General features: G+C 31.3%; 1 protein-coding gene across 1 annotated transcript; it reads left to right on the forward strand.

Moving 5' to 3' along the window:
* Window positions 1-953: 953 nt before the first annotated feature.
* Window positions 954-22,574, forward strand: LOC111716123 (glycine-rich domain-containing protein 2; the record flags this gene model as incomplete). Its single annotated transcript, XM_023491545.1, is given in 20 exon segments — window positions 954-979; window positions 2,360-2,410; window positions 5,459-5,518; window positions 5,888-5,953; window positions 6,829-6,938; window positions 9,120-9,199; window positions 9,998-10,046; window positions 11,247-11,321; window positions 12,768-12,847; window positions 12,952-13,034; window positions 14,338-14,408; window positions 14,671-14,743; window positions 16,078-16,157; window positions 17,607-17,721; window positions 18,935-19,004; window positions 19,177-19,257; window positions 20,264-20,315; window positions 21,222-21,293; window positions 21,995-22,072; window positions 22,521-22,574. Coding segments are annotated over 19 exon segments (1,373 nt in total), but the record flags the coding sequence as incomplete, so codon positions are not given.
* Window positions 22,575-24,658: the final 2,084 nt, after the last annotated feature.

Here is a 24,658-nt window from a genome sequence, read left to right on the forward strand (position 1 = left end):
TGTATTAATTTCAGTTCCTTTCAAGCTAATCCTTAATTCACTCAAATAGTTTATCTTGGATTGAAATATAGAGGGAGGCTAGGCCTCCATTCAGAATCAGTTTAGAGGCCGCCTTTTCTCCATCTACACTCAGTTCAGAGGCCACGCTGGTCCCAGATTGAGGCCCAACGTGTATTTCTCCAAGGCTGCCCCGGGTCGAAGTACAAATAAACAGAAACACGCCAAGTGTTTGCTGGGTGTCCAGCACTATAATTTACAACAATTTATCGATGAAATAATTACGAGAAAATTGGTATAAAATTTATAAACCCAATTTGCTCTCTGGCGGGTTGAAAATATTTTATTTTATACATTAGTTTTCAGCTGAAATAGCTGTGGTATCACAAATATATTTATTTGATAAAAAAGAGGAAGGGGGGGGGGTACAACTACAAGTATTAATAAACAACTGTCATGCTAATTATTAAAAAACTAGAAATGAAGAATAAAAAGAGTCCTTGAGTTGAATTAAATATGTAAAATAGCATACAAATTATTCGAAAAAATATCCCCCCAAAAAATTATTATAAATGAGAAAAACACGACGTCAGTGCTGTATAATAAATTCTGAAGAAATTGATCAATTATAAAAAAAAATTAAAATAAATTCAGAAGCATATTTTTTTCCCCATTAAAATTTGTTTTAAGATTATATTAGTACAGGCTTTTATATGTGAAGACTTTTATTTGATAATTTAGAGACGAAACAACTGATAAAAGCCTAAACAGGATGGATGATGCATGCTCGTCAATAAACGATACAATTTATTTCTTTTTGTCAAATTTGTCATTATTTTTTATTTTTGCAGCTTCAAAATCTGCTATGTAAGTTTTCAAAAAATCCGCAACTATTATTGCTATACTGTAGATTGTACTTTGTGTATGTCATCAACAAAAAGAATGTTTCTATTTTACAAGCAGTCAAGTTGGTCTGAGTAAGGTTTGTTTTTCGTTACTGATTACCTCAAACAGTAAAAGTTGTAATACAGTTTGCATAAACTAAATTAACAATATAAAGACTAGGGGTGTATAATGTGATACAGTTTACATAAACTAAATTAACAATATAAAGAATAGGGGTGTCTATTGAAAAATAATTGTCTGAGAGTGTAAAAGAAAAGTATAGTGTACTGCATAAGTTAATGAGCAACTGAATTGAATCTTTGCCACAAAATCAGATTTTAAATCCAGACATCTTTGCAACCAAATGTGGTATATCCTAAATATTTCAAACTAGGAATTTTGTTAGATCAAATGATCTGAAATTAAAATATCACGATCAGGGTTCAAAGATATATTGATAAGAAAATTAAAATTTTGGGAAAAAACTCAATTTCTTAATCAATTCATGTGACGTGCATTAGGGCATCCCTTGGGTCTTATGTTCTAACCATTTAAAGACAAAAAACAATTTAAAAAACAAAAAAAAACAATTTAAAAATGAAATTAAATTGCTAATTTAAATGTGCATTCATATATCAATCTATAATTATTTACTATCAAATTTCGGTTTCCTTTCAAATTATCAAACAATGCCCAAAGGGGGGGGGGGTGCAGTCATTTACCTCCCCCCCTGAATTCTTTAGTTTTGTTAATTTTCCTCCCATTTCTTCTTGTAAAATTAAGAATGAAACTCATCTTTCTTTAAACCATAAACATTTAGCATAATTAATAAATACATGTGCTCATGAGGACTCTGGTGCCAGTTAAAAAGTAAATTTAGCTCTAAGGTCTATCTATTCGTACCTTTTGGTTTGAAATGAAACAAAATCCCTTCGTAAAGGTATAGAGTCTAATTGCCACACACGCTGATTTTCTAATCCCTATATCTTTGCATCCCAATATCAGGACTAGGCTACCTACCTGCAGTATGTATATGTGGTAGACCCATCCACGTGTTATGCACAAAATGAAGGTTGACTGGATTGATGTGAAATAATTTTTCTTTTTTAAATATTATCTTTCCTACTGACCTAAATTTAGTTGTATAAACCGCCGTGTTTGAGTTCATCCCAGCTGCCAAACTCAGTAAAAAGTTTCGACAAACCATTCATCTCAGACAATTTATTATTCATCAAAATTCGGGAGAAAACATGAAACATGAAAAGTTAGAAAACAAGCAAAATTATTTTAATATTCTAATAATTTGATAGAACGGAGGTCAAAACATTTATATTTAAAATCCTTTAATCCTTTAAATCATTTCTTAACTCTCTCATGTCGGATTAACTGTAAATCCCAGGAACTAATATCAGAGCGTACCTTTAACATTCTTTGAAATGTATAATCTATCCAAAGAACTTTAAAAAGATTAATTTAGGTAAAATTTCAGATATATCGGTAAAAAATGGATTCAACTGCAGACTCTCAGGTATGTCGAAACCACGCTTAAAAAATAATTCCAACTTGTCGCATTTAAACATATATAAAAAGTTGTAATCTACAGGGTGTAAAAACATGAGAATTCAGTGACGAAGTGGATATCGTCTTTGTTATGAATTAGCATTGTAACACCTAATTTCAAAAGCCATAATATTATTATGTCTGCTATAGTTTATTTTATGAAAATGGTAAAAGACTGCAAAGATGAACGTGTCTATAATGTCTCCGCAAGATGAACAGTGAAGACGGACAAGTTTACCCTGTCTGTATACTGCAATTGTCTGGTATTACTAAGTACACCCTTATGCAGTCAAAACATAAACAAACAAAATGTGGAACATAGCAGACGAAACTTAGCTACAGATTACAACTTTCTCAGTAGGTATCACTATACTAAATCAAAGAATTATTTGAAAAGACGATATCGAATTCGTCACTGAATTCCCATGTTTATTCGGACACCCTGTAGGTTAGTCTGTTCTTATTTCTGATCATAATTCAGTAACCCCGTGATCAAGTTGTCTCAAATTTAGATTGGGAAACCACTGAAATGTTTTTAACTTGGTTTTGAGATCCCAAGTTTACTGGGAAAAATAGCTAACATCGTAATTTACGACCAAGCGCCGTTATACGGCGGGAGCAACTCTGAGGTACACTGAACAAGGCTGGGTTCCCGAGCTAGTAACTTATAATAGACTATATAGCAATTAATCACAGCAACCTTAGTTTTTCAAAGTTTATTATTGTATACACAATTTATTAATGTGTTTTACAACAAAAAATATGAATTTTAAAAAATGTTAAACTATCATTTGGGACAATTAAGTAAAACGATATTCGTTAATCGTAAATCGTATTTTTCATCTAATAAGATACAAACACTTTTTCGGGAAATTAAAATTTGTACTAAAACCAATGTTCCCCTCATCCATGTTGCCTACAAAATAACCATATCTACGCTCTGAGTGTTTTGTAGGCAAAATTGGTCACGTAGAACTCTTGAAAAAACAACATTTCCTCGACTTCTATGTAAAGTAGCTGTAAAAAACATTTCCTCGACTTCTATGTAAAGTAGCTGTAAAAAAGGAAATGATATAAGAGACTCCACTTTTCAGAAAAGACAAGAACAATCAAATTACCTTTTCGTCGCTGTTTAAAAATCAAGAGAACCTTTTACTAATTTGTATAGAGACCGTTCACTTATTTGGGTAATTTCAGGGTAAACTAAACAGCCTATTCGCTGTTGAATTCAGGGGTCAATATAATTCCCAAAAAAGCTGATTTTCTCGATCCCAAAATAATTTTTTGCCCCCAACTTAAAAAAATGCCCCCGATTTTATAAAAAAATGCCCCCAGTTAACATTTTTTTTTCAAATTCCACTAACACATTTTCCCCTATTGCCCCCAATTTGAAAAAAATGCCCCCAATTAAAATTTGTTTTTCAAATTCCACTAACACATTTGCCCCTATTGCCCCCAATTTGAAAAAAATGCCCCCAATTTAAAAAAAAATGCCCCCAGTTAAAATTTTTTTTTCAATTTTTCTTTACCATTTCGTCGCTGTTTAAAATCAAGAGAACCTTTTACTAATTTGTATAGAGACCGTTCACTTATTTGGGTAATTTCAGGGTAAACTAAACAGCCTATTCGCTGTTTATTGGTAATAGTCTTACTTTTCAAATAGTGTCTAAAGAGAGGGACCGTCCCTTTCCGCTTAAATTCTGAACGAAAGATCGGCTTTTTCTCCGGCCACAGTTGTCTTTGAACAGAAAGACTATTACCATTCAATAGCGAATAGGCTGTTTAGTTTACCCTGAAATTACCCAAATAAGTGAACGGTCCCTTTATCCTAAGTTGTATTTTAAATTAAAATAATCTTTCCTGCATGCTATTTGGCAATAACGATAATTAGGTCTTGTACCAAGCTAGAAAGATATATAATTGTTCTTGGAAAAAAAATAATAAACACTTATCCAATAATTAGCGGAACACATGGCTTACAATTAAAACCATTTAATATGAATACAAAATTGATTTTCTTAATGAGAGACTATTAGCTAATTATAGGTTTAATATGCGACACATAAAAATCACATTTACATTAATAATAAGGTTTTATATTTGTTTTTTACGAAATCATTTACTTAGTGCTAAACTTGTTTTAATATCCAACTTTGAAGAAATGTATTATGTAAAAAAAGCATTGTTCCCCCCCCTTTTTATTTTAACTTCATTAAACTAAAATTGAGAGAAATTGTTAGTTGAGAGAAAAACTTGCAAACTATCACATAAATTAGGTCCGAAAATCACCCTCAAGATTTTTTTTTAAATGTATTCAATATTTTTGCAGGGTATAGTCAAAGCCATTCCATTATTAAAAGTCATAAAAATTTTGGGAATACCTGTAAATTTATGAATAATAAATACGCTTCTTAAAAAGTTTTACTAATTGAGGGGTATCACACCACTTTTACACATTAACCTAGATATAGTTAACGCAAAAAATCGATTGAAATGCTAAATGTCTTTTTTATAACTTACCAAGCAGATTTAACGGTTCGGTTCGTAAAAATTGAGATTTTGAGTCATAATTTACCTTTAAGCATAAATTTCTAACTTTTCTTTTTGCACTTTTTTTGTTGGTGTTTGCGTTTTGAATGAAATAGCGTAAACAGATAACAGATTAAAATAATTTTTGAATTCAATTAAATTCAAATTGAAATTTCTATTCTATCTAAAATACTATTTAAAATGTGGATTTACTATTATAGCTTATGGATTGATGTAGCAGATAAAAAAAAGTTAGACAAGCGAAGATATCTTTCTCATCATTTCTCAGATATGGGTTTAAAAAGCACTGTTAGTAATTGGAACTCCTGAAATGGAGGATCGCTTGAAATATCAACTCCCTCTTTAAACAATGTTGCACCCCTCATAATTATGTTTGTTTTGAAACGTATAATCTGTAATCTTACACACTGTAAAAATTGATCCACCATATAGGGAAAACTCCCAAATAAAGTGCAAATTTTTTTAGTTTGAGTTTTTTGAGAAGATAAGGGACTCTAAATTTCCGAAGTCAAAAGTGTCGCTTAAGGTAATTTTTTTGTTTAAAAGATGGAGTAAAGTTTCAGATATTTTTGTTTAACAGTTGGGGTAAAGTTCCAGATTTTCTTGTTTAACAGTTGGGGTAAAGTCTCAGGGTTTCCTATTAAATAAATATTATTATGGTATTTACTTGGTGGTTCATTTCCACAACATTTTGATTTAAAAAATACTTTTCCAAATTATAAAGGGAGGTATTGTCAAATTATAAAGGGAGGTATTGTCAAATTATAAAGGGAGGTATTGTCAAAAATTAAATAAACTACCATGAATTACTAACAAAAATTTGTTCTAATATCCGGGCTATGGTTGATCAATAAAATTTCCCTAAATTTCTCTTTCTTAATTGATTAATTGACAGGATTTGGAAGACATGGATGAATTAAAAACAAAAAATCGTTTAGACTCCATGTTGACAGATATACAGGTATTGTAAATTATTTTTTGAACACTTTTAAAAAAACTTCAGAGTATTTCAAAATTTACTTTCTAAATTGCAACATTTTATACAAAAAAACATATTTGAAAAACACGCAAATTATTAGATTAGATTGTATTTTCTGTCAGGTTCAAAATTTGGCAGATTGTAAGAAAAGCACATATTTTTAGAATAAAAAATTTTTTTAAAAATTTCTCATCTTTACTTTGAAAAATTTGGATCTAGACAGAAAATATCTGCTAAAACCCAATCAAAAACGAACCACTACTTTGAAGGGCGGATCTCACAGAAACATCCAATAACAACCTGAAAAAGTATAAACTCTCTTGTATAATAAAACAAATAAATTGCTTAAATATCCAAGCACAGGGCTGAAAACTTTTGACTGATGGGGGATAAATCAAATCATCAAAGATTTTATCGGTACCGGAACTGAAATCTTAGATTTGGATAGCTTTAATCCTGATTGCTTAATCTGAATATCCAATGTGGATACTTTTAATTTCCTTCTTAATCCACTCTTTTTCTGTCTTTTTTCTAACTGCCAGTTTCCGACCAACGAGAATTCACTCATTAAATGGCGCGCAAAATTTCAAATTTCCTGGCTTATCTGATTGGCTGTTATGGTTTCTCCGAACCCCACTCGATTGGTTAAGTTATAAACACTGTTGTTTATAAGCTTAAGATTCAACTAATCTTGAAACTAACAAAAAGAGAAGATCAAGCATTAATCTCGATATCAACAATTCTGAAGTTTTCAGCTCTGAATTGTTACTATCACCGCTAGTAGAGAATATGTTTTATAAATTCATTTAATTAAGAATTATTAAAAAAAAGAAATTATCAACAAGAGCTTATTTTAGATAAACCAAGACCTGGTAACCCTAGGTATTTGGGAGCACCAATTCCTTAAACAAATCGATCTTCTAAAAGTGATGTACGAGAAGGAGGTGGTGCACAGAGCAGTGTACAGGTAAATCAAGGAGGTGGTGTACAGAGCAGTGTAGAGGTATATCAAGGAGGTGGTGTACAAAGCAGTGTACAGGTATATCAAGGAGGTTGTGTACATAGCAGTGTATAGGTATATCAAGGAGGTAGTGTACAAAGCAGTGTACAGGTAAATCATGAAGGTGGTGTACAGAGCAGTGTAGAGGTATATCAAGGAGGTGGTGTATAAAGCAGTGTACAGGTATATCAAGGAGGTGGTGTACAGAGCAGTGTACAGGTATATCAAGGAGGTGGTGTACAAAGCAGTGTACAGGTATATCGAGGAGGTGGTGCACAAAACAGTGTACAGGTATAACAATGAGGTAGTGTACAGAGCAGTGTACAGGTATATCAACGAGGTGGTGCACAAAGCAGTGTACAGGTATATCAAGGAGGTAGTGTACAGAGCAGTGTACAGGCAAATCAAGGAGGTGGTGTACAGAGCAGTGTAGAAGTATATCAAGGAGGTGGTGTACAAAGCAGTGTACAGGTATATCAAGGAGGTGGTGCACAAAACAGTGTACAGGTATAACAAGGAGGTAGTATACAGAGCAGTGTACAGGTATATCAAGGAGATAGTGTACAGAGCAATGTACAGGTATATCAAGGAGGTAGTGTACAGAGCAGTGTACAGGTATAACAAGGAGGTAGTGTACAGAGCAGTGTACAGGTATAACAAGGAGGTAGTGTACAGAGCAGTATAAATGTATATCAAGAAGGTATTGTACAGAGCAATGTACAGGTATATCAAGGAGGTAGTGTACAGAGCAGTGTACATGTATATCAAGAAGGTAGTGTACAGTGTAGAGTATGGTATTGATAAAGATATTGATATATGTTGGTGAAAACCTTTAATATCTGAAATTTTGACCCTATAAAGATGTAGGAGAGTTCGTAGCTTTAGATATCAAAAATCTGCAATCTCAGGTTGCAAAGATATAAGGCCAGTAATCAGTTTTCTTGCTGAAACATTCTTGGGTCTTCTTTTGAAAAAAAATGTTATTTTTTCTGAATCGAATATCATTATTACGTTAAAAGCGGCTTAAAAAGTGTTTTTTGTCTGTTGACAACTGGATTTAAAAAAATGTAATATCTAGCGAGTAGCGATAGCTTCTTACTTATAGGACAATATATATTGTTGCTTTTCTTTTGTTTTTTTTTATACTTTTTTTTTTTTTTTTTATCCCTCTGGAAGTTTGAATCTACTAAGTATCATATTTCTCTCTGTTATATATTTACATCTTTTTTCTGAAGCATCATTACTTATACTAGAAAAACAAGCGAACTCTTGCCTATATAATTCATGAAAAAAACATTATTCATTTATAATTTTGTAAAGCCTATTTTTCTGCGATTAATGAGTTTTAATTGTTAACAGAGTCATCTTAAAAGAACTAGCTGTAAGAGGTGATTAAGTAACCCTCCCAAGTGGTATGTCCGATTCAGCAATGTACTCGTCTAATTAAGGAATATTTAAAAATTGATTAAATTGCAATTACTCATTAACGTGAAACAATCAGGGTAATTGTATGAATTGTGAATCAGATATGTCACTCTTTATTTGGAGGGTTATACTGTTTATTGCTTTCATCCATTCCCTTAATTCAGGGTTCATACAGAAATGCAAACATTATATTAATAATATATAATAATATCTAATAATATATCATAATATATAATAATATATAATAATATCTAATAATATATAATAATATATAATAATATATAATAACATGAAAAGAATATATTTGAAGTAAAGGGTTGCAGTATAAAAGGAGTAGGGCCGGGGTAAACTCAAATTATTTCCAAGAATTTACTGCAATACTTTATGTCGAGACGGTTTTAGTTAACTTGACAAGGAATTAAATAATATAACCAAAACAAAAGGTATGAAATTATTTGTTTCTGTATAAAACTCTCTGTTTTTGGATAAGACTATCTGTTTAGACATAACATTATCTGTTTAGGTGTAGAAATATCTGTTTAGATATGAAATTATCTGCTTAGGTATGAAATTATCTGTTTAGGTATGAAATTATCTGTTTATGTATGAAATTATCTGTTTAGGCATGAATTTATCTGTTTAGGTATGAAATTTTCTGTTTAGGTATGAAATTATCTGTTTAGGTATGAAATTATCTGTTTATGTATGAAATTATCTGTTTAGGTATGAAAAATACTGGATGCCTCTTCTCTCAAGTTTATCTTCCACAGCAGTTAGAGATTTAGATTTTGTTCCACCCATAGGTAAATCAATTAATCAATCTATTAAAACACTATAAACAGTTACTTATTTAATCAATTATTTCTCAAATCATTACTTAATCACATTTGCAGTGAATTAAACGAAGCAGCTAATCAATTTATATAGAAAATTTAACTTAACGATAAATCATTGATTAAATAATTTAACAATTCAAGAGATCATTTAATCAAAAAATTTACAAATTAATAGATAAATTAATTATACGACTAATATCATAATTAATTAATCAATCAATTAACATGCAAAAAAATTGATCAGATAATGAATTAGTAATTTGATTGAGTAATCAAATAACTGAATCATCAGTTTTTCAATTAATGTCTTTATAATGTCTAAGATATGGTTGTATGAAAAATAAAAATGTACAATGAATTTATATAGTTTATCATATTAAAAGGAATGTAGACATAAGTTTAAAGCATGATGAGTTCTGATTTACAATGGCACCCTTAACTGTGGTCACACTAAAACTTTAACTTTTCAGCATTTCTGGTGTTGAAACAATATGTCAAATTTGAATACTTTTCAAGATATAAAAACTACAACATCTTCCATGTTATTGATTATTGAAAGGTTTAAAGGGTACTATTGTAAATCTGGCTAGTCCCTCTTTAATTTAATGTTCATTTGAAATTACAAATGTACAGTCCCTGTATGGACCAAAAGACCCCATGTTTATTTCTCATATTCAATTTTAAAAATCCAGTTATTTTTATGATATTTAAAAAAAGTTCATTTTCTCTTGAAAAAGAATAAGTTGTAAAGCATATTCTTTTTAGATGTTCATTGGGTTTGGCACGTGCACATGCTTGCCCCTGTAGCATACAGGTAAACAATCATGAGGGTATATTTTTAAGAATTAACTCCCCCCCCCCTCTGATCCCCCTGTTCCTGGCCCCATGCTTGCCCCTGTAGCATAAAGGTAAACAATCATAGGTATATATTTTTAAGAATTAACCCCCCTCCCTTCCTCCGGCCTCCCGCCCAATACTTGCCCATGTAGCATACAGGTAAACAATCACAGGTGTATATTTTAAAGAATTAAACCCCCTCCAGTCCCCTTGTCCCCGGCCCCAGCGGGGAAATGATTTTTATTTAGATTCCCAGTTCAGAGAATAAAACCACTAACAAAACATATCTAACTTCTGGGAAAAAAAAAAACTATTTTCAATAGAGGGGTGAGATTATGTTTCAGGAAAATATACACCCCTGTAAGTGCAAACACTTTACTGATGACATACTGTAAGTGTAACTTCTTCCAAATAATACTTTAAATTTCGTTGTATGACTCATGCGTGACTACCATGTAGTTATTTCAACTATACACTTCAGTGATAACTAACCAGAAAATACTGGAATAGGAAGACGACCTTATGGCTATATTACTTAATTGTATTTGATGTTGTTACAAAGTAAATAGTCTGACTAGACACATATGCAATTATTCATTGAGTGTAATGGGTCTGTTAAGGATGAAACTGTAAAGACGACCTGAAACTCTTAAACATGACAATTTAATGGTTGAATTAAGTTCTATGACTAAAATACAGGGTTTTATGGCTTATTTTAAGATTTTGCAAGGAACAAAAACAAGTTTGCAGTTGCAGGGTCTGAAAAGGAACAGATAGTATCCAATTCCATACAGTCGTTTCTGAAGTCTCATCCTTTGTGGGTAACCCTGTATTGTGAATATTCAATACTCATGCTAACAGAAGTAATTGACTTGAAAAAACTTAATTTAAATTTTTTACATTTCTGTAAAACTTTCTGTAAAAATAAATGTAAACAAGGTTTCATTTTGTTTTTAACAATCTAAGGGTGTTTCAAGAAAATTGTCCATAGTAGAAATTAATAAACGTCATTTTGAAACCCCTTAAAAAATCAGAAAACATCAGATATTACTTTTTGATTATCTAAAAATATATAAACAGAAAAAAAGTTTAAGAATCTAAGAGTGCGTCTTTTTTTATTCTTTTCAAATTTAGAAAACAAAAACCTTTTAATTAATTTAAATTTTTAAAATTTTAGACAAGATTGCACAGCTGTAGTGGGTAGGGTGCTAGGACACAGACTACGAAGTCTCGAAGATTTGGCAATTCTCAGGTAGATACTTAATCATTTTTGAAAAAGATAAAATTTTATTTTTCCTTCATTTGGGTGGGGTGGAAATAGGACTAACAGATCACCCCCCTTCTTTTATACTTCCTCCCTCCCCCCTTAAAAAGTTTCACATAAGTATGTTGCAAAGATATAGTAATTTGATAATTAGAGTTTTAGGCAAGTTTTTTTTTAAATTCGGTTGAGTTAAAAGAATTGTAAATTTATAAATCCCAATTATATTTTATATTTTAAGATCTAGAGCAAAAATGTCAAAATAACTTATGTTAGACCTTTTCAATCTACTGCTTTACACTCGTTGTAAACTTTTAGGTTTTATTTTTGTTATTCTAGAAAACTAAAATCATGGTTTTTATGCGTGTTTATAAATTCTAGCCAATACAACGGTTTGTATCGAATACCAATAAACATTTATTCATCAAGGATATAACAAATCTACTCCTTGGGATTAAATAACCAGGGAGTGATTTTACTGGACTTTATTTACGATTATAGGGAGTGTTCGCGACAATTTAAAGGGGTTGAGGTTGGTTGTATTATGTTTTAATTTAATTTACATTTTATTCTTATATTTGTATAAATCGACTTTTCACAGAAAAGAAATTAAGTCTGATTTTCTAATCTCTATATTTTTGCAACCCTTCGAATTATATCAATTTATGCATTTTGTTAAATCAGATAATTTTTTTTAACTATTAAATAACTAAAACTAAAGTAAGAATTATACAGTAATCTAATTGGATAGTTAGGAACATATTTCTCAAAAGAAATTTGTCAATAAATCAATGCTAAAATCGATTATCCGTTTTTACTATTATATTGAATTTCTTATCTTCTTTGAATTTATTCGCAGGCGGCAGATTTCTTCAAATTTTTCAAATGTCGTCTTTTCAATAATAATTCTAGAAAATCTGCGAAAATCTTTGTGAAGAATGAGAAACCAGAATAATGAGAAAATAGAAACTAATAATTGAACAAGATTACTTATTTTCGATGATAAGATTAATTTCTATTTTCTCAACATGTTCCTATTCACGACGTCTGCAGTTTATTGTACAGTTGTAGGAGTTTTGAACGTCGAATTTGCGCTCAAACTCAGGATTAAGAGATCTTTAAAAAGTTTTAAATGTCTCAAATGAATCCGAAAGAAGTTTTCCACAACACTGCATACTCAGTTCAACTCCCTTACATAGCCGTTCACTCCCTTTGAATTCAAAGTTATATGCATAATTCACAACTGTAACCTTTGTAACTTAATAGTGGTAGTCATATCTATTACTGACCTTTCTATTACATAAATCTGATTTATACAGCTTTGTTAGGAGGAAATTTGACAAAATTTATCTTTTTAATCTAGAAAAAAGAAAATATGTAACTATTGAAATTCCCTTAACAGTCCTTTTAATATTGGAAATTTAATATAATTTGTAGAGAACGAACGAAATTAATCTGGGAGAAAGAATATCCTAATGAACCATTCGACTTAGATTTTGAAAAAGAAATTAAGACAGGTTGGTAAAAGTAATTTTTTAACTTTTTTTATTGTTAATTATCCGCCATCAACAAAAAATTTGGCAAAATGTTTAATGTTAGAAGGAGATTTATGATGTTTTAGATGATGTTAAAAATGGTCTGGAGTCTAAGTTTGGATACAATATTGAAGATGCTGCCGCTAGACAACGATCTTTCTACTACCAGGTACACAATATCACACGAGAATTTACCTAGAGGGGGCTGGTTCGTTTGGTGTACTGTCCCGCTCTGCCTGGTATGATATATATATATATGTACTGTACAGCTCGCTCTAGCTCGGTTCTTGAATTGAACAGGACTTAACAACATGTAGGTAATTTTAATAAATGCTTAAAGGTGGAACAGACAAAATAAAGACGACCTGATTGGTCCAAAATCTATTATTTGGTTTGGTAAACTTTCCAAATTATTGTTTCGGGGCCCTAGTCATTAAGTAAGACAAGATAAGCAGCGCGTTTAAAGCTATAGGAAACCATCTAAACAAGAAACATTACTCAAAAAAATTTGTACAGTCGTCTCTGAAGTCTTATCCTTTGTGGGTTACCCTGTATCTATTCAACATTCCTAATTAAAACATGAAAGATATATATATATAATTCTAGCTCTCTTGAACTGAATCTAAATCCTGTCTCATCTACTTCCAGAAACTTATCAAAAACACAGATTCATCCAAGAAACCAGGGGGATGATAGTTCTATATACCTGTGTGCTCAGTTAGTTGTAACATGTTCACTTTCAACTGTTTACTAATATTGATATACTATAGGTTAGGCCAGAATCAACTTATAATAAACAAATATGCAGTGCGCTGTCGGTATAGTTCATGGCCTATAAAATTAGTAAAGGATTAGTGTATATCATCACTCTATACACTTTAACCTCGTTGCAAGAAACTTATTAAAAACACCGATTCATCCAAGTCCAATATATATATATTTCTTGTCTGTCTGTATCCAGTAAACCCTAAAACCGCTAAACCTAAATTCGTTGTGGAAAAAAGTCCTATTTGTTAGGCTAAAAGTTTGTTATGTCGCTGCACAAAACCAAAATTTTAAGAAAAATTGCCTAAAAATAATTTTTGGAAAACTCTTCCAATTGGTTGTTTGTATAATGTATGATGAAAAAACTGCTGCCGTTGAAGTAAAACAAAAAAACCTAAAATTATAAAAAGAAAGGGGCGTAAAGTGTTTTTAAAGCGAAGGTTCTTATAAAAGTAATGAAATTTCCCCTTATAACAGTTTTTAAGTGTTAAAAGGAGTTGATCAGAGCTTGCAGTTTGTAAAGAAATTTTTAGGATTCATTTAAGGACTTAAATTTGCGCTCTTGCTAAACAAATATGCACAATAAAAACGTCTCATAGGTCTCAAATGATTCCTAAAGAACTTCTCTACAATACTGCATTCTCAGCTCAGTTACCAATTACCATGTCTAGCCAGACTCCCCTTTTAAAATATTTTTCGTTTTCCAGGTCTCTTTACCCCACTACGCTGACCCTGAGTTCCATGAAGGGAGTGTGCGCCGCTATAAAATGTACCTCAGGTAAACAGTCGTCGTCGCATATATCAATACAATGAAGACGACTTTTGGTTTTAATTTTGATTTATATCAAGCTATTAAACAGCAGAGATATATACGTAAACATAGAGGTCAAGAGAAGCTGTCAATTAAAAAGCTTCATTTTCATTACTTGTAAACTTGTAATTCAAAAAAGCTTTTTAACAATCAAACTTTTTAAAAATTGTATTAATTATTAAAAATTGTATTAATTGTTATAAATTGTATTAATTCTTATAAATTGCAGATTGAAAAAGAAAAATCCTGAAACCTTCCTGGTCCCTTGTTATGATATGGATATAATTTGGCATGCACATCAGGTATTCTTTTTAATGAGAAATAAACTATTTTTTAAAAGAAAACAATCAGTTCGAATTGACTTTTAGTATCTTAGTTCTACCTATATACAAATAAGTTGTATTTTGCTGATGTTTCAATTGAAAATGATTTGAAAATTACTATTTTACAGGAAAAATTAAAGATCAATTTAAGTGAAAATTCCTGGTTACAAAGGAATAAGTTGTCCCTAATAATTAACCATATCTGTTTTTATTTTGTATGACATATATATTCCAATTCCTTTTTAGTCTTAAAGGGACTGTACAGGAAAAATGAAATGGGTTATAGGCTGAAAGCTAATCACATTAGCTCTCGATCGCGACCCATGAAAGTTATATCTGATGTTCCTATCTCGAGAAATTGATTTACAACTTTGACAAATTTATACGAAAATTAATATATATATACAATTTTGTATAAAAGTATTGGGCTTAAAAAGATCAAATTTAGCAAGTATGCAACCAATCTGAAAACGATGATATCCCAGAGAAAGCTAATTATTACTTAGGTTTACTCCAATTCTAATTTTATATTTGTTATTTCTATTTTTTATAGATTTAATTCATAATATTATTTGTACGTCCGTATTGCTTGACCAGAAATTCCACCAATGGCAGTGCAGTAAAGTGGTCACGTGATACAGGCGGAGACACGTGACCGCGCAGTATACTTATCTGCCATTGGTGATAGTTCTGAGCTGAAAACTTTAGAATGGTGGATATCGGGATTAATGCTTGATCCTCTCTTTTTGATAATCTCAAGATTAACATAATCTTGCAAGATTATCTTAAAAGTGTATGAAAAACGATAAAATTCAAATTAATATTTAATCATATGAGAAACTGTAGCAGCCAATCAGAGAAAAGCGGGCAACCAATGAGAGAACAGAAATATTCTCATTGGAGAAAACAATTAACGGATATCCAAGGAGAGAGAAAAAGAGTGGATTAGGACAAAAATGAAAAGTTTCCACAGTGGATATTCGGATCAAGAAGTCAAGATTAAAGTTTATCCATTCTAAAGTTCCCAGCTCTGGTCACTGTTTTTAAGTAATTTTTACATAAATGAAACTTTCGTATAATTTTAACACAGCTTTATATCAATTTCTCGAGACAGGAACATCAGATAAAACTTTCATGGGTCGCTATCAAGAGCTAAAGTGGTTTGCTTTCAGCCTATATCCCCTTTCGTTTTTCCTTTACAGTCCCTTTGAGCTTTAAATTGGCATTTCAACCCAGGTCAGACTCTCTTCCTATATTTTTTTTATAGGAAGAGAGTGTTTTAATTTTTAAGTGCACAACTCTATTATATTTAGGTGCACCCTACCGAATACAACAATGACATGTTGTCTATCCTTGGGTTTGTTCTAAAGCATGATGATTCTGTAAATGACAGGTCAGTGACCAGATTTATTAAATATCGAGACATATTAGAGCCGCGTAGACAAGAAACATGGAAATTCAGTAACGAATTCAATATCGTCTTTTTAAATAATTCTCTGATTTCATATAGTGATACCTACTGAGAAAAATGTAATCTGTAAGAGTTTCGTCTGCTATGTTCACACATTTTGTTTGTTTATGTTTTGACTGCATACGGTTGTACTTAGTAAAACAAGAAAATTATAGTATACAAACACTCTGAACTTGTCCGTCTTCACTGTTCATCTTGTGGAGACATTATAGACACATCTTTACCAAGGATGTAATGCAAGGAAAGTTATTTCAGAAGTGTACACATCTTTTGTACTGCAGTGTACTGTCTCTGGGCACTAATAGGAACACAAGACGGATGTCGAAGCCTGACATAGATCCATCATTCACATAAAAAATCAATGAAATATTCTGGTCATAGGAAAATATTATGTCAATTATCAAAATTGTCAAAATTTAATGCTTTTAACCTCCTCGGATACTAAACGAACACTGATGCATCTATTCTTGTTCACAAATTCCGCCCAGAGAGAACTGGTTTCAATATGTACGCAGAGTATATGCGACCGCAATTAACTTTCCTTGCATTACATTCTTGATCTTTACAGTCTTTTACCCTTTTTATAAAATAAATAATATTATGGGTTTTGAAATTAGGTATTACATTGCTAATTCATAACAAAGACGATATAGAATTCGTCACTGAATTCCCATGTTTTTTGGGACACCCTGTACTTCTTTCCGCTTTACAGATCGTATGTTCTGAGATCATTTAATTATCCTATAGAAAGCATTAACTTTACAGATCATATGTTCTGCGATCATTTAATTATCCTAGAAAGCATTTGGTTTGCAGATCATTTGTCCTACGATCGTTTAATTATTCCAGAAAGCTGCAGATTTATTTATCATTTGTCCTACGATCATTTAACTATCCTAGAAAACTGTCTTTTAGGCAAAGTTTCGCGAAAATTGTATTTCATATAACCCACATTTTTTCGCGAAATTTTACATTTTTTGTGAAAATTGATTTTGCGAAGGGACGCAAAAAATTGTCGCATATTTTTTGTTTTTGTTTGTGAAATTTCCGCTTTTTCTATGAACGCAATGCGAAAAAATATTTCGCAAAACGATTTCCCCCTTTTGTTGGAAACCCGGAACCCCAGGAAAGGTTTACGGATGGTCAGAATTAAACAAATCGTTAAAATTACGATTTTTTAAATTTCACGGGAAAAATCGATAAATAAGTAAAATATTTTTGTTATTGTTTGATACTTAAAAAAGAGAAATTCCGTAGAAGAAGATTAAAAGTTACTCGAAGCTGGACGCGTAGCAGCCTAGCGCTATATTAATTTTGATAAAATGACCCCATTAAATACTTTTGGGAAGTAATGAAATTACTGTTGTTAAGGTCTGAAGGTTCTAAACTGAATAATGCTGACGAGATTACCAGAGGTTTATGGCATGAAGAATATCTAGTTCACTTTGCTAGACCTGGTTCTATGTTTAGGGGTAATCCACCACAGGTATTTTAGATATTTCAGGTATTCTAGATATTACAGGTATTCTAGATATTACAGTTATTCTAGATATTACAGGTATTCTAGATATTTCAGGTATTCTAGATATTACAGGTATTCTAGATATTTCAGGTATTCTAGATATAACAACTATTCTAGATATTCTAGATATTACAGGTATTCTAGACATTACAGGTACTCTAGATATTCTAGATATTACAGGTATTCTAGACATTCTAGATATTACAGGTATTCTAGACAATACAGGTATTCTAGATATTACAGGTAATCTATATATTACAGGTATTCTAGATATTACAGGTATTCTAGATATTACAGATATTCTAGATATTACAAGAAATCTAGATATTACATGTATTCTAGATATAACAGGTATACTAGATGTTTTAGATATTACAGGTATTCTAGATATTACAGATATTCTAGATATTACAGATATTCTAGATATTACAGGAAATCTAGATATTACAGGTATTCTAGATAGTACATTGAGCCTTATTCTCCACTAAAACTAACCAAAGTCGGTTTTGTTTTCATTGGGCCTAACTCCGTAAGTCGAGCCCCTGCCCAAGATAGCGCAGCTGTCTATCACGTAACACGTCTAAGATTGTGTCTTGAAACTATCACATATATGAAATATCAAACTTTCATAATTATATATCTTTTTGATACGCATTTAGAAAAAGTAATTTCAGTGACCAAACATTTATTTTTTGGAAGAAAAATAAATGAAAAAACCAATTGCACCAACAATGCATTCTTTCTATTGTTTTTTTTGTGATAAAAGAGTCAAAGTGTAAAAACAAAGGAACTGATTCCTCTCCTTATTCTAATTTATAATCCTTACATCTTTGCAACCTGATGTCGAAGACCTTTCATAATCCAAATTTAAAATACTCAATCAGGTTACGAAGATGTCACTATAGTTTCAGTAGAAGTAAATATTTCCATTTACTGATAGCGCCGATTAAAGGATTCATATCTCTAATTGGATTATGAGATAGAAAGAAAGATAGATGTTACCGCCATACTATTTCTATTGGTTCAGAATAGACAACAAACACATGACTGAACCCTGATTGGATAAGGCGCTAATGGAATCGGCAAACAAGTGTGATATATGGTTTAGTAAATTAGAGCTCAAGCCAAGTTTGTTGGTCTACAATTAATTTTTAACTTTTTCTTTTTTCTTCAATAGGGCAAACTGTTTGGTATCAGCCTTGATTTTCAGCAAAGTTTGCTGGCCCCTAGAGAGATGGATGTTACAGGCAGGATAATCAATGCAAAAAAACTTAATATTCATTATTTGTTCTACTAATATTTTTTATATCAATATTTAATGGCGGAGATTTAAATATATCAATAAATATCAATAAATTTACAAATGCATTTTTAAGAAATTCTTGATTTGATTGATTAATTGATTGTTTCTGTGCCTAGTGTCCAGTGTTAAGATCAGTGATCTACCTGATATGAATGATTCAAGTGTTGAGCTCTCAGTCCAACTGGAAACTGGAACAGGTGAAAGGGGGTTGTCAAAACTTTTTTCAACATTTCTGAAACTGATGAGAAGAGAAAATGGAAAGAAGGTGAAGGAAGGATGAGAAAAAAGAAAAGAAAAAAAAGAGGGTAGGAGTGGAAGGATAAGAAAATGGATAGAAGATGAAGGACGGGTGAGAAAGAAGAAAAAGTAAAAAAAGTGGGTAGGAGTGGAAGGATAAGAAAATGGAAAGAAGATGAAGGATGGGTGAGAAAGAAGAAAAAGTAAAAAAAGAGGGTAGGAGTGGAAGGATAAGAAAATGGANGGGTAGGAGTGGAAGGATAAGAAAATGGAAAGAAGATGAAGGAAGGGTGAGAAAGAAGAAAAAGTAAAAAAAGAGGGTAGGAGTGGAAGGATAAGAAAATGGAAAGTAAAAGAAAGGCAGGACCGGTAATGAAGAAGTATTGAGTATGAGAAAAAAGGAGAGGAAAGGAAAAGAAAGTGGAAACTATATAAGGGAAGGGTAAAAAAGAAGAAGAGTAGGAAAAGAAACAAGGGGAGTGACGAAAAATAAGTGGAAAGAAGATGAAAAAGGGTAAATAAAAGAGGAGTAGGGAAAAAAAATTAGAAAAGAGCTGAAGGAAGGATAAGGAGAATACTGAAGAAGGAATGAGGGGAAGGAAGAGAAAGTGGAAAGAAGATATAAAAAGCGTTAGGAAAAAGAGGAGTAGGGAAAAGAAGGAAAAAGAGAGAAAGTGGAAAGAAGATGAAGGAAGGATGAGAAGAAGAAGGGAGTATGGAAAAGAAGGAAATGCAAGAAAGAAAAAAATGAAAAAAAGTTTGAAAAAGAAAGGAGAAAGAAAGGAGCAAATGAACTGAAAAAAATGAAAACTGATGAAGAAAAAATAAGGAAAATTGAAAAAAGTTGTTTACTCAGCACTTATATTGTCTCATTCCCGCCTTGGTTTTCGATATTATTTGTTCCCTCAGATATTGCATTCTTATTGGTATTTTATTTATTATTTACTAACAAACAGTTTCTTTCAGGAAACCAGAATTTGAAGAAGAAGAAAACAGATATTTATTCCAATGTTCTCAGGTTATTTATGGATTTTAAGAAACAAACGAATGGAGTCTTTACCACAAACTCAAATGTTCTAATCTTTATGTCTTTGCAACCTGACACTTTAGTTTCAGTAGAAGTAAATATTTCCATTTACTGTTGTAGCGCCGAAATAAGGATTTATCTCTTATTGGATAATGAGCTAGATAGAAAGATAGATGTAACCGCCATACTATTTCTATTGGTTCAGAATAGACAACAACAAACACCTGACTTAACCCTGATTGGATCAGGCGCTATTGGACTCGGCATATTAGAGTGCTGATGGTGTAAACCTTTGATATTTCAAACTTAGACTATTTGCTCTAGCAGAGTCCATAGTTTGAAATATCAAAGGTCTACGACTTTTGGTTAAAAAGATATAGGTATTAGAAAATCAGAGTTTGTGCTACATGGCTTAAACTTAGTTATTTTATTATTCATCAGAGGTTGGAATTTTTGTATTGTCAGAAAAGAGTAATCTCTTTCTTTTGAAATTCGGCAGTTTAAGAGTTAATTTCTTTGTTCAAGTATCTCCAAAGGTTACAATAGTCGCAGAAACCTGTTCCATTGCTGATGAAAGATAATAAAATTTCGATTAAGCTGTTTTCACGGAGATTATAGTTACGTTATCATTAAAGTTATCATTATAGTTATCATTATAGTTATCATTATAGTTATCTTTTTAGTTATCATTATAGTTATTATTATAGATATCATTATATCTATAAAAAAATAAACCTTTTCATTCACAAACATATATTTTTGTTTGTTCATTTTAATTAAAAAAAGACCTAAAATACTTTATGGCACTTATGAATTTCCTTTTTAAATATTTTTCCAAACTCGTATACTGTCATAATTATAAACAATATTTATTAAATGTTTTGAATTTTTGTTTAGTGTTACTGATGAGAACAATGTTGAAGCCATGAATTCTGAAGGCTTGGTTCAGTTCAAAGCCACAAATACGAGGAATGTCAGATTTGATTCTTTTTACATTTTTTAATTTTTTTCAGACTGTTCAGAAATTATACAGTCCTATAGTTCTCTCGTTTATAATGTCTGGGAGCTGTACACTTATACACTGTCAAATTAGTCATAATTAGCAATTAAGAATATTTTTATGGCAAAAAATCATCCTGTAGCTGTAGATGAGATCCATTTATTGGTTTATTAAACAAACGTGCTTTTTAATACTCAAAATATAAAAATTGTGGCATGTGTAAGGAAACATCTTACATATAAAAATATAACTAGAAAAAGGGGAGCAAAGTCTATAAGTGTAAAACTATATATACATATATCTATATATATATAAAGTAGTATAATCTCTGTTTGTCTGTCCGAATATCCGATTATATTCATAACTCATGAACCCCTTCATCAATTTCCTCCAAATTTATATTTGGGAATTCGGTAGAACCACGGGAATGTTCTCAGCTTGGTTCAAAAATTCTTAATTAAGTAGGTTGGCTTTTATAGAGAAAAATAAAGAAAACAGAAAAAACGTTTAAATCGGTAGAAAAGAAAAAATAAATAATTGCTATGCTGGTTTTGTGTCGGCCACCTGGCATGTTTTGGCATTTATATATTTGGATCAGGATCATGATTTTATTAATCCTAGATATTATAGGAACATTTTAACGATATGAATAAAATTCTAATGTTTGCAGTCAACCCAAACTAAATATACGAGCCGGGAAACCTGGAAAAAAATCAGGAGTTGCAGCCTGGTTCTCTTGCAACCCGAGGTAAAAATAAAATTATATATTTATGTCAAATTTCTAATTAATGGTGGAAAATAAAATATTAGTTAGACAATCAAGTTTTGTCTTATTATTGAGCAATTTTGCACTCGTAGAAAAAAGTCCTTATATTGTTACAATTATGAACATATTGATAAAATTCTGAACATATTGTTGAAATTATGAACATATTGTTAAAATTATAAACATATTGTTAAAATTATGAACATATTGTTGAAATAGCTTAAACTTAATTGCGTTGCTATAATCTTCGCAAATTCAAAATTAAAAGAAATATTATACAATATTTGGGCACTCTCCATATTATACAATATTTGGGCACTCTCCATGTTTTCATTTCTTTTGGCAACTTCTTCACAAAGGTCTAACTTTCCTGCAACCAATGCTGAAAAATACCATCTTTAAATTATTAAAAAATGTCATTTTTATTTAGGCGTGAGAATATTGCGCAATCTGAAGTTCCCATTGATGTGTTCTCTCTAGCAGGGTTAGTTTTAGATCGCTCAAACTCAGGATTTACAGATCTTTAAAAAGTTTTAAATGTCTCAAATGAATCCGAAAGAAGTTTTCCACAACACTGCATACTCAGTTCAACTCCCTTACATAGCCGTTCACTCCCTTTGAATTCAAAGTTATATGCATAATTCACAACTGTAACCTTTGTAACTTAATAGTGGTAGTCATATCTATTACTGACCTTTCTATTACATAAATCTGATTTATACAGCTTTGTTAGGAGGAAATTTGACAAAATTTATCTTTTTAATCTAGAAAAAAGAAAATATGTAACTATTGAAATTCCCTTAACAGTCCTTTTAATATTGGAAATTTAATATAATTTGTAGAGAACGAACGAAATTAATCTGGGAGAAAGAATATCCTAATGAACCATTCGACTTAGATTTTGAAAAAGAAATTAAGACAGGTTGGTAAAAGTAATTTTTTAACTTTTTTTATTGTTAATTATCCGCCATCAACAAAAAATTTGGCAAAATGTTTAATGTTAGAAGGAGATTTATGATGTTTTAGATGATGTTAAAAATGGTCTGGAGTCTAAGTTTGGATACAATATTGAAGATGCTGCCGCTAGACAACGATCTTTCTACTACCAGGTACACAATATCACACGAGAATTTACCTAGAGGGGGCTGGTTCGTTTGGTGTACTGTCCCGCTCTGCCTGGTATGATATATATATATATGTACTGTACAGCTCGCTCTAGCTCGGTTCTTGAATTGAACAGGACTTAACAACATGTAGGTAATTTTAATAAATGCTTAAAGGTGGAACAGACAAAATAAAGACGACCTGATTGGTCCAAAATCTATTATTTGGTTTGGTAAACTTTCCAAATTATTGTTTCGGGGCCCTAGTCATTAAGTAAGACAAGATAAGCAGCGCGTTTAAAGCTATAGGAAACCATCTAAACAAGAAACATTACTCAAAAAAATTTGTACAGTCGTCTCTGAAGTCTTATCCTTTGTGGGTTACCCTGTATCTATTCAACATTCCTAATTAAAACATGAAAGATATATATATATAATTCTAGCTCTCTTGAACTGAATCTAAATCCTGTCTCATCTACTTCCAGAAACTTATCAAAAACACAGATTCATCCAAGAAACCAGGGGGATGATAGTTCTATATACCTGTGTGCTCAGTTAGTTGTAACATGTTCACTTTCAACTGTTTACTAATATTGATATACTATAGGTTAGGCCAGAATCAACTTATAATAAACAAATATGCAGTGCGCTGTCGGTATAGTTCATGGCCTATAAAATTAGTAAAGGATTAGTGTATATCATCACTCTATACACTTTAACCTCGTTGCAAGAAACTTATTAAAAACACCGATTCATCCAAGTCCAATATATATATATTTCTTGTCTGTCTGTATCCAGTAAACCCTAAAACCGCTAAACCTAAATTCGTTGTGGAAAAAAGTCCTATTTGTTAGGCTAAAAGTTTGTTATGTCGCTGCACAAAACCAAAATTTTAAGAAAAATTGCCTAAAAATAATTTTTGGAAAACTCTTCCAATTGGTTGTTTGTATAATGTATGATGAAAAAACTGCTGCCGTTGAAGTAAAACAAAAAAACCTAAAATTATAAAAAGAAAGGGGCGTAAAGTGTTTTTAAAGCGAAGGTTCTTATAAAAGTAATGAAATTTCCCCTTATAACAGTTTTTAAGTGTTAAAAGGAGTTGATCAGAGCTTGCAGTTTGTAAAGAAATTTTTAGGATTCATTTAAGGACTTAAATTTGCGCTCTTGCTAAACAAATATGCACAATAAAAACGTCTCATAGGTCTCAAATGATTCCTAAAGAACTTCTCTACAATACTGCATTCTCAGCTCAGTTACCAATTACCATGTCTAGCCAGACTCCCCTTTTAAAATATTTTTCGTTTTCCAGGTCTCTTTACCCCACTACGCTGACCCTGAGTTCCATGAAGGGAGTGTGCGCCGCTATAAAATGTACCTCAGGTAAACAGTCGTCGTCGCATATATCAATACAATGAAGACGACTTTTGGTTTTAATTTTGATTTATATCAAGCTATTAAACAGCAG

This window comes from Eurytemora carolleeae, unplaced genomic scaffold (genome assembly GCF_000591075.1).
Source record: "Eurytemora carolleeae unplaced genomic scaffold, Eaff_2.0 scaffold1966, whole genome shotgun sequence".
Lineage (NCBI taxonomy): Eukaryota > Metazoa > Arthropoda > Copepoda > Calanoida > Temoridae > Eurytemora > Eurytemora carolleeae.